The sequence below is a fragment of the Simochromis diagramma genome, unplaced genomic scaffold (genome assembly GCF_900408965.1).
Source record: "Simochromis diagramma unplaced genomic scaffold, fSimDia1.1 OVJJ01000344.1, whole genome shotgun sequence".
NCBI classification, from domain to species: Eukaryota; Metazoa; Chordata; class Actinopteri; order Cichliformes; family Cichlidae; genus Simochromis; species Simochromis diagramma.
In genome coordinates, this window is record NW_024387375.1 from 15,737,037 (window position 1) to 15,746,484 (window position 9,448).

The following is a 9,448-nucleotide window of genomic DNA, read 5'->3' on the forward strand; positions in this document are numbered from 1 at the left end:
AAAGTCCTGGAGTGGCCTAGCCAGTCTCCAGACCTCAACCCCATAGAAAATCTGTGGCGGGAGTTGAAAGTCCGTGTTGCTCGGCGACAGCCCCAAAACATCACTGCTCTCGAGAAGATCTGCATGGAGGAATGGGCCAAAATACCAGCTACTGTGTGTGCAAACCTGGTAAAGACCTATAGTAAACGTTTGACCTCTGTTATTGCCAACAAAGGTTATGTTACAAAGTATTGAGTTGTATTTTTGTTATTGACCAAATACTTATTTTCCACCCTGATTTACGAATAAATTCTTTACAAATCCTACCATGTGGATTCATGGATTTTTTTTTTCACATTCTGTCTCTCACAGTTGAAGTGTACCTCTGGTGCAAATTACTGACCTCTGTCATCATTTTAAGTGGGGGAACTTGCACAATCGGTGGCTGACTAAATACTTTTTTACCCCACTGTACATAAAAGTAATACATAGATGAATAATGATGATGAGTTAAGATGCGTAATCATGGGAACAAGTGGGTTTACAAACAGGAGCAGCTGATTAGCATTAGAAAAGCTGAAATAATACCTCAACTGAAGCCAATTGTACTAAATGCACTATATGTGCACTGTTACAAGAATATTTTTTGTTCTATTGTTTTCTATTAATTTATATAATTTTAAGTTAAGCAGGACAGAGTTCTTTTAAAGAAAGATTTACTTATATTCTCAAAAGTTAAGCATGACAGGCTTCTGTTTAAGAAAGAGACCGGTTTTACTGTGTTAATGTTGTCATTTTGAGCTAAAAATAAATGGCTAAATGATCATTTGTTTCACATATGGTCATATCACAAAGAATATGCATCTGCTTAAATCAAATTCAAGTCAAATGGTTAAAAAATAATTTCACACACAAAAAAAAGAGCTACAAAATTCACCACACTGGGAAGGGTGAACTGGGTTGCCCGGCCCTGGCCACGAGGTGTCCCTTATTTATTTTTCAGGGAGTTGGCAACCCTATACATCATGTTTAGGTGGAAACTAGCGAGCTAACTTCCTGCTAACTGTTTTCTCCTTCCACAACACTGACACTGAAAAGCTGTGTGAAAATGGATCTAGCTAGTGACAGCTGCCCTCTCCTCTTAGCCACAGCTTACTTCTTTACCCAGTTCTTCATGTTGACCATGTCTGCACACATAAGTCCATTGATGACTTAGATATGCGTTAACTTGCGCTTTTGAACAGCTGTACCTAATAAAGTGACCATTAAGTGTATGTCTGTTTATCGTGTGGCGGGACACTCACATTGCAGTCGCAAATAGTTCTTTAGTCGTGTTTTAAATACAGAATGTGAGCCAAAACAGGCCAGAATAGAACAAAAGTGCTGACTTCATGCAGATGTAATGTTTTCGCCCTCGGGGAGATGGCAAGTCTAAACATGCCCAAATATAATGGAGTTCTGGCCAGCACTTATTTTACTGCAACAAAAGAAAGAAACAAAACCTAAACACTGGGTCAAAACCACAGGCTGCAGAGGCTAAGGATCAATGAGGAGCACTTAGCTTTGACTCGGTGTGTGTGCTTCCATACATTGCCTGTGGAGCCTGTTTACAGTTTAGAGCAAATCATCTGGCTGTCAGGTGCTGCAGAGTTATATTTTGGCTTCCTCCTGTCAGAGTGTTCGTCTGCAGCGGTTGACAGGCCTGAGGAGATATCGGTTTAATTAACACTCCAGCTTCAGCTGCTTGTGGCACCGTCACATCCCAAAGTTCACAGAGTATAAATCTGGTAGCTCAAACACTTAGAGTGTGTGTGTTTGTGGATTTATAACACGTGCATCCTTCCTGCCCCTTTTTGTGTGTCAGCCCTGTCAGAGAGTGTGAAGGTGTGCGGGGCTGAAGCTTTGGCTCTGCTGGGACTGATGAAGCAGCAGGACGGCCTCGCTGCAGCGGACAGCGGCAAGCTGAAGGCAGCTCTGGAGGCCGTCCTGGCCACGGCAGAGGTGGGTAGAGATAAAGAGTCGCTCTGTCTCCGCAGCCGCTTTGTGATACGATGGCTAATTTCTCCCTTAATGTGAATACTTGACTTTCCGCTGTTTCAGAAATTGCGTCCTCGGGGTTTGGAGCTGCAGCAGGGGGAGCTGGGAGACCTCGTGGAGCAGGAAATGGCTGCCACTTCTGCCGCTGTGGAATCAGCCGCTGCCAGGATAGAGGTGCATAAGTGTGTTTGGGAGGGGTGTTTAACTTTGGTCATCAGGCACCAGGTGTTTGTGCGAGTGTCCAGTGTGAAAACATTGTCCCCTGTTTGACTTTGCAGCAGTATTAACCTCTCACTCTTCTCCCCCCCTTATGCTCCTCTGTGCGCGCCAACAGGAAATGCTCAACAATTCTCGAGCAGTTGATACAGGAATCAAGATGGAGGTCAACGAGAGGTAATGCTCAGATTAGGACTTGTTTTTTTTGGAGGGGGGGCACCGCACGGAAGCTGAGCAGATTATCTTTTTCCTATAACATCATTTTTAGTTAAATGTGGGTTTCCAAAGATAACTGACTGTCTGGCTTTTAAAGCAGCTGCAACCGTGAGCCTTTCTACACTCATGCAACAGCGTAAAACTCGGACGAGCGGACATTCAGCGACCTTTAAATGAGTTCAGAGTCATGTAATGTCCTCGCTCTAACCAGGCAGCACCCTCCTCCTAAAGCAAACAGTCACACAGTGCACTGAAGCTCTGATATAGACCTGCCAAACATAGCACAGACAACAACACCACATTTTACCTCTAATTAGAAACAAACTTCAACCTCAAGCTTTTTAACTTCCGGTGGTTTTGTTTTGGTTTCTCTTTCCTGCACAGCAGCAAAATGCTTTTGAACTTTAGAAGAAGTTGAGTCATCTCCAAAAACTAACTCAGCATCTTCTTCAACAACAAGAAGCTCTCCACAAACCTTCACCAAAGCAGTGTTTACCTTCAAGGGAATAGTGCTGTAAATAACTAGAAGTCACTATATAACATGATACTACAGTATATTTCCTGAAAATACTTTCTTTATAGATATAACACATTTTGATGGAGAGGTCAGAGGTCAAATGTGACACAATATGTTGACGATACACCCCACACTTGTAAGAATCATAGTTTCTAAATTGGAGGCTTTTTGTTAATTTTCCACCAATAAATATTTAAGTGAACTTTGAAGATGTGAGCTAAATTTTAATGGATCGTTAACATGACCTCACTCTACACCACTACAAAGTTTCAGAATGACACACACGCATACAAACATTACCAAAAATGTGCAAATGTTGTGTTTTTTGGTAGCGTTTTGCCTCCTTGGCAGAGGCGAGTGTTCCTAAGAGAGCGGCGAACTCCTCCATCTCATTTTGAATAAATAACACAGACACAAGCCTGCAGGTATCTGTTTGTATTCTGATGTGCGCAATCTGAGGAAATGAAGCGGAAAAGGAAAGGGAGATGGTTTCCATCAACCGCGAGATGTCGGATAGTCACCTGCTGAGTGCTGATGTGTGAAGAGTTTCATAAATTCAACCACAAAACCAGGACAAAGCTTGACATTTGAAGCCAGCCTGACACTTGTCTTCAATGCAGTATTCTGTCTTTTCAGCCTCATTAAATAAACGTCGGCCGTTTGTCGGACCCACAATAAAAAAAGATTGGGTTGCTTAGGTTTCTCTGGTATTCATCCAGGCTGTGTATTAACTCTGTGTGCAAATTAAGCTAATTAAACTTTCTCTTAACTCTCAGGGTGACTTAATTATTCATGTAAAAAAGAAAAAAAGTGTTTAATCTGTAGCTGCTGTGGGAGATGATCATGCAGAGGAACAAACAGCCACTACAGCTGTAACCAAAACAAAACACACAAACTGCACTGAGGATTTGGGTCAGTGGTGCATCAGTCGTGCATTAGCTATCGCTACAAGCTGCGTTCAAGATATCTGCAGGTACAGCTTCTGAGCTACATCAGGCTTGCTTGAGCTGGAGAGCTGCAGGCAGTGATTGTCTTCTGCTCTGTCGCCCTCTGCAGGATCTTGGCCTCCTGCACAGAGCTCATGCAGGCCATCAAGGAGCTTATTTTGTCTTCCAAAGATCTGCAAAGAGACATCGTGGAGAGTGGAAGGGTGAGTCACACTGCAGCTTTATGTTACTGGTATTTTAGCATAGTTTAAATAAACCCAATATCTAACATCTAATTTAAACATGTTTGGTGTTTGTCCACCAGGGGGCAGCCTCCATGAAGGAATTTTATGCCAAGAACTCACGCTGGACCGAGGGCCTGATCTCTGCCTCCAAAGCGGTGGGATGGGGCGCTACAGTCATGGTGTAAGTAGCCTTCCTCTCCTCTGTGAGTCTTCCTCACAGCAAAGTATTAAAGTGCTTGAAGGCTGAGTGCTTGCTGTGGGAAAGTTGTTGATGATGATGATGATGATGAGCAAAGAGGAGACTTTTTTTAGAAGAAGATTGATAAAGCGAACACTTTAAGGCTTGTGAGGTCATTTACAAAGTTTTAGTTTCTTCTGAGCGTGATGCCCAGGAGCTCTGGCTAGTGACAGGGAAGATGACATCGCAGCTGCAGACTGCTTCCTCTGAAGCGTTCCTGGGCGCACACTTACAGATGGGATTAGGTCGGGCAGTCGTTCAAAGCAGAAAAGGAGCAAAGTGAAATTGTTCAGGCATCCAAGCAACCTCCTAGATGTGGCGTTGGTACAGACTCTGTTAGCTGAGTCAGTGTTCCCCAGGATGAGCTGCGCTCTCTGCTTAAAGTGCTGTATTTTCAACAAGTGGAATTGCCAAATACAAGAAACCAGTAAAACTATATTTAAAAAAACCTTTGAATTTCAACCACAGGTGGACAAACTTGACAGTTTTGTTCATGTCCTGTAGTAATGATGGCTGTTATCTAATGTTATGTAAATGTTATGCTATAAACGCTTACCCTGATGTGGGGTATAGTTTATGTTTTAAGGAGTCGTTTTTGTTGTTTCTATGTGTGCTTTGGTTTAAGATGCTAGCCGCGTTAACACTATAAAAATCTCCAGTGTATAAAAACTCTGTTTCCACTTCCTTTCTAGCTTTAAATTAAAATCAGAGCTTCCCTTGAGTTTGTTTTGCACTGTGTTGTTGTTGCAGGGATGCTGCTGACCTGGTGGTTCAGGGCAAAGGGAAGTTTGAGGAGCTGATGGTGTGCTCACATGAAATTGCTGCCAGCACAGCACAGCTCGTGGCTGCTTCCAAGGTGAGCAAAGAAGTTGAGCTTTTTTGAGAAAGCTAAAAACGTTACTTTAGCAGTAAACTCTAGGGAAAGATGTTAAAGATTTCACGTCTCTCGCATTATTGCTGCTCTCCTTCTGCAGGTAAAAGCAGACAAAGACAGCACCAAGCTGCACCGCCTGCAGCAGGCGTCCCGCGGCGTCACACAGGCCACCGCGGCCGTCGTGGCCTCCACTAAGTCTGGGAAGTCCCAGATTGAAGAGACAGGTGAGTTTTAGTTTCCTATTTCCTGCTACCTTAAAAAAGAAAGGGGGAAAAAAAAAAAAAGCAACCACAAAAAATTTATGCCGGTCTTTTCTAGACACTATGGACTTCTCCAGCATGACTCTCACCCAGATCAAGCGACAGGAGATGGATGCACAGGTGAGCAAGCAGCCGACAGTTGAGCTGCGAGTCTTAATTAAATCAGGAGGTGACCGTAACTTCATCCGAGAAGCTTTTCACAAGGTGCCTTTCATTGGACGTGGAGTAAAAATAGTCTCTCCCTTTTGGCCCCAAAATAATCACAAAGTCTTATTTTTAACGAGCGAGCCGCTCGGGTAGGCGTGCTGATCCGAGACTCTGAAGGTTCATTTTTCATCGTGAGTGAAGCCAAGGTTCATGTGAACACTTGAGTCTGTGTTGTGGCTTTGCTTCACCCACACTGAAAGAAAAACACGGGAAGCTCTGAACCTTCTCTCACACACACAGACACACACACACAGCTCATTGTTGGAAACGCACACAGGGCTCCTATTTTAAGATGTGTGTTTTAGTTTAAGTCAGACCTGTTTAAACAACAGCTTTCATCTGGTTGTTTAGAAGGTTTTCTCTCACTCACACACAAACACACGAGCCTGACATAATTCAGCCTGGATGACAGTTGGATTTTCCGTGTTTGAGAAAAGTTAAACCAGCTGTATCTGTATCACGCCGTGACACCCATAAATCCACGCTGGCAGCTGTGGCTGCGTTACGTACAGTTTTAAATGTAATAAATCATCGGCTGTTGCTCGATGAAAGGTCGTCTTCTCCCTTGTTTGTTCAGCTTCGAGCCGATCTGTTTATAGTTTTTAGTTTTCCAGGATTTGAGAGGGGAAAGTGATTAACAGTCCTGTGAACGTGTCGGCGTCTCCACAGGTCCTGGTTCTGGAGCTGGAGACCCGTCTGCAGAAGGAGCGAGAGCGTCTCGGCGAGCTGAGGAAGAAACATTACGAACTGGCCGGCGTAGCAGAAGGCTGGGGCGAGGATGAAGAGGGTGGGCACCCGCGTTACAATTTATGCACGGTTTAAAAAAAAAAACGTAGCAACAAAAACACTTAAAATCTGTCTCCTCCTCGTCCTCCACAGGCACAGGCTGATCCCCGCCACCGGTGTCGTCACCCCACTCCTCCTCAACCCAGAAGACCGGCTTCTGTCTGCCTCTTTCTATTTATAGACACACTTTTCAGCCTTTCTTCTCCCTTGTTATTTTTTTAATTATTATTTGTTTGTCTGTTATCCAAGCCAAATGAAAAGGTGCTTCTTTTCTAAACCCGCTTCTCCACCCATGTCCCGAAGCTTCCATAAAGGACAGCACCAAGGGCTCAGCAACAGCGGAGGATGGGTGGGGGTGTTAGTGGTATCGGAGGGACGAACACGTGCACACGAGGAACGGTGTGAAAGACGACCCACAGCCCGGCTTCGCGGCCTTCCCCCTCGCTCCTCCTCCTGGACTGTGTTGGGAAAACTCAGCGGCGAGGTCTCTTATTGTCGTTTCCCTCCTCGCTGCACAAGTTCTACTCGTCATCCCGGGACGCACCGCACAAAGGCCGAACTCTGAGGAGCAGGACGGAGGGGGGAGATGAGTCCACCCAGCCCACATTCGTGTCTCCGTAACATAGACGGCGTGCTCTCCCATTTAAAAACAGATGTTTTTGTCCTGCGCGTGAAACCGCGGGAGCCCGAGACGCTTCTTTTTTTCTCACTGTGAGTTCTCACCTTATTGAGTCCGCTTCGCTGGACTTTCTGCCTTTCACCTCCTCACCATTGTAACGACCATGACTGTTAACTTAAACACCGACCCCTCCCACACACACAGACACACCCCTGATTTTTGGTCTTTATTTTAATAAGCGCTCAAATAGAACGATCCATGTGCAGGAGGGTTGGGTTGCAAAGTAGCACACACACACACACACACGGTCCCTGTGAACTACCTCATGCTACATCATTGGAGGTAGCCGTGCATCAGGGGGAAGGTTTAGATGAGCAGGTTTGCTGAAAACACTAATAACATGGGTCTGATTTTTCAGATTTTCCTTCTTATACTGGTTAAACTGGGGAACAGGGTAGCGAGAGGCAGCCCTCTTTATTATCATTATTTTTTTTAATATAGAGCTCGTTCTGATGTCTTTTTCTCTTCATCAAAACACAAGTTTTGCTCCTCGGTTCAGTAAAGACAGAGACCCTCCTCTGCTGTCTCGTCACAAGCTTAGCCCAATAAATCAGCAGGAGAAGAAATATCCATGAGAACTTTGACCTTTCTTGAAGTCAGACTTAAACGAGGACTCGAGGCCATTCCCGCTGCACAAACCTTTAGATCGGCCCGGTTTGATCACGTGACCCAGCCTCTCACCACACACAGCGGGGGACCGACTTCCGTTATTTTCCCTGAATTCCTCCTCTGAGTGACAGAGGGATCACGGGGTCTGGGACGAAAGCAAACTGCAGTGTTTTTTCAATAGCTTCCTAAAGACCAAGTAGCTGTGGACATAAACTACGAGCCTCCTGTTGTTGGAAATAATATTTTGCTTGCTTTTAAGGATTCGGTTTAACTTAAACAAAACAGTTAGTTTCCTAACTTCCTGCTGAACCCGACGAGCTGCCGTTTGGCTCTGGACTCTGAAACCTGAGACGAGCAGGCGTTTATTTTCAACCCTCAACACGTTACTTACCTTCTTTCTATTCGATGACCCGCGGTTGGTGGTGGTGGGGGTTTGTCTCTCTGTGTCTTAACGTACTTTAGTTTTGGACGCTCCGCTTCAGCTGCATATCTCTAAAAGGTTGTGACACTGGGTAATTTAACAGCTGCTGGTCGAATAGTATTTGCCAATAATGATAAGAAGTATTATCTGCAGTGCTATTGAGTCCAGGTCTTTTTGTACTAAATGATTTTTAGCTGTAGTCTGTCACTTCTTCCACATCTGGACAACACATCTGGTAGCTGACTTCAGTAGAAGAAGAAAACCTCCATAAAAGAAAGGAGCATTTTCTTTGTATGGATTTTTTTTCCAAGTGTCTTGAAAGACTCGATTGCACCTCGAGTGATATTTTGGGTTTTATTTTATTTTATTTTTTTTTGCCCAAATTACCTTTTTATTAACCTCTCTCTCTCCCTCTTTGGCTCTCTCTCTGGTTCATGTCTGTTTAGTCCTACCAGCTCAGCCAGCCTTTCAAACTGCCTCACACTGTAGTCAGAGAGAAACAGATACTCACATAGCAACATTGAAATATGTCTTTGTATAATATACTAAAACTATGTTGGTGGGTTTGTTTTTATTTTTTCAGTTTTTAAAAATAAATATTTCAGCTCATTAATACAGATCATGGCATGACTGCGTCTCCTTCTTTTCCTCGTTGGATCTTAGTTCTGGGGAACAAACCAAAGCCTGTAAAGAGCACAGTTTTGAGAAATGTTAGTATTCTTGGAAGACGTCAACGTTGCACAACAGTCACTGATTGATAAATTGCTTTAGTCTTTGCTCCGTTAATCCTTTTACCTGATAACGCGGTGGTCGCTGGGCAGATTTTGAGGATTTCCAAGAAATAAGTGAATAGCTGGTGGAGATGACGTGCAGACAAGTGCAAACAATGGCATCCTTATGTGCATGAGAGCGCAGTGGTGGGAGGGTGCAGCGGGTGTAGGCTCAATAACCATCTTTTACAGAAGCAATAACCCCTTCATGTGCGTTGGATCAGATTTGAAATCCTAATGCAGCTAATTGATTTTTCTTTTTCAGGAGCAGGGGTTGGGTTGGACTGTTTTCCAGTAAAAGGATTGACTCGAGTATTTTTAAAGTGCTTTGTTGGCACTCACCTTTGCCTAGATTTTCTGGCCAATGAAAGACAAAAGAGGAAAAACTGCTAATGAATCAGCCTGAGCCACACCCTCCCCCACCGCACCGAGATATGGTTGGAGGCTCTGCAGGACTTGTGAGTAAAT

General features: G+C 44.2%; 1 protein-coding gene across 2 annotated transcripts in view; it reads left to right on the forward strand.

The window, feature by feature from the left end:
* Nucleotides 1-8,829, forward strand: part of hip1 (huntingtin interacting protein 1) — a 53,857-nt gene extending 45,028 nt beyond the window's left edge. For both annotated transcript variants that reach the window (XM_040009560.1, XM_040009561.1), the window contains exons 22-31: nucleotides 1,844-1,980; nucleotides 2,080-2,190; nucleotides 2,351-2,409; nucleotides 4,022-4,115; nucleotides 4,217-4,317; nucleotides 5,125-5,230; nucleotides 5,349-5,472; nucleotides 5,567-5,628; nucleotides 6,385-6,502; nucleotides 6,595-8,829. In XM_040009560.1, coding sequence (XP_039865494.1) covers nucleotides 1,844-1,980; nucleotides 2,080-2,190; nucleotides 2,351-2,409; nucleotides 4,022-4,115; nucleotides 4,217-4,317; nucleotides 5,125-5,230; nucleotides 5,349-5,472; nucleotides 5,567-5,628; nucleotides 6,385-6,502; nucleotides 6,595-6,605 — 923 coding nt within the window. In that variant the 3' untranslated portion in view covers nucleotides 6,606-8,829. The remainder of the gene's footprint in view (nucleotides 1-1,843; nucleotides 1,981-2,079; nucleotides 2,191-2,350; nucleotides 2,410-4,021; nucleotides 4,116-4,216; nucleotides 4,318-5,124; nucleotides 5,231-5,348; nucleotides 5,473-5,566; nucleotides 5,629-6,384; nucleotides 6,503-6,594) is intronic.
* The last annotated feature ends 619 nt before the right edge of the window (nucleotides 8,830-9,448 follow it).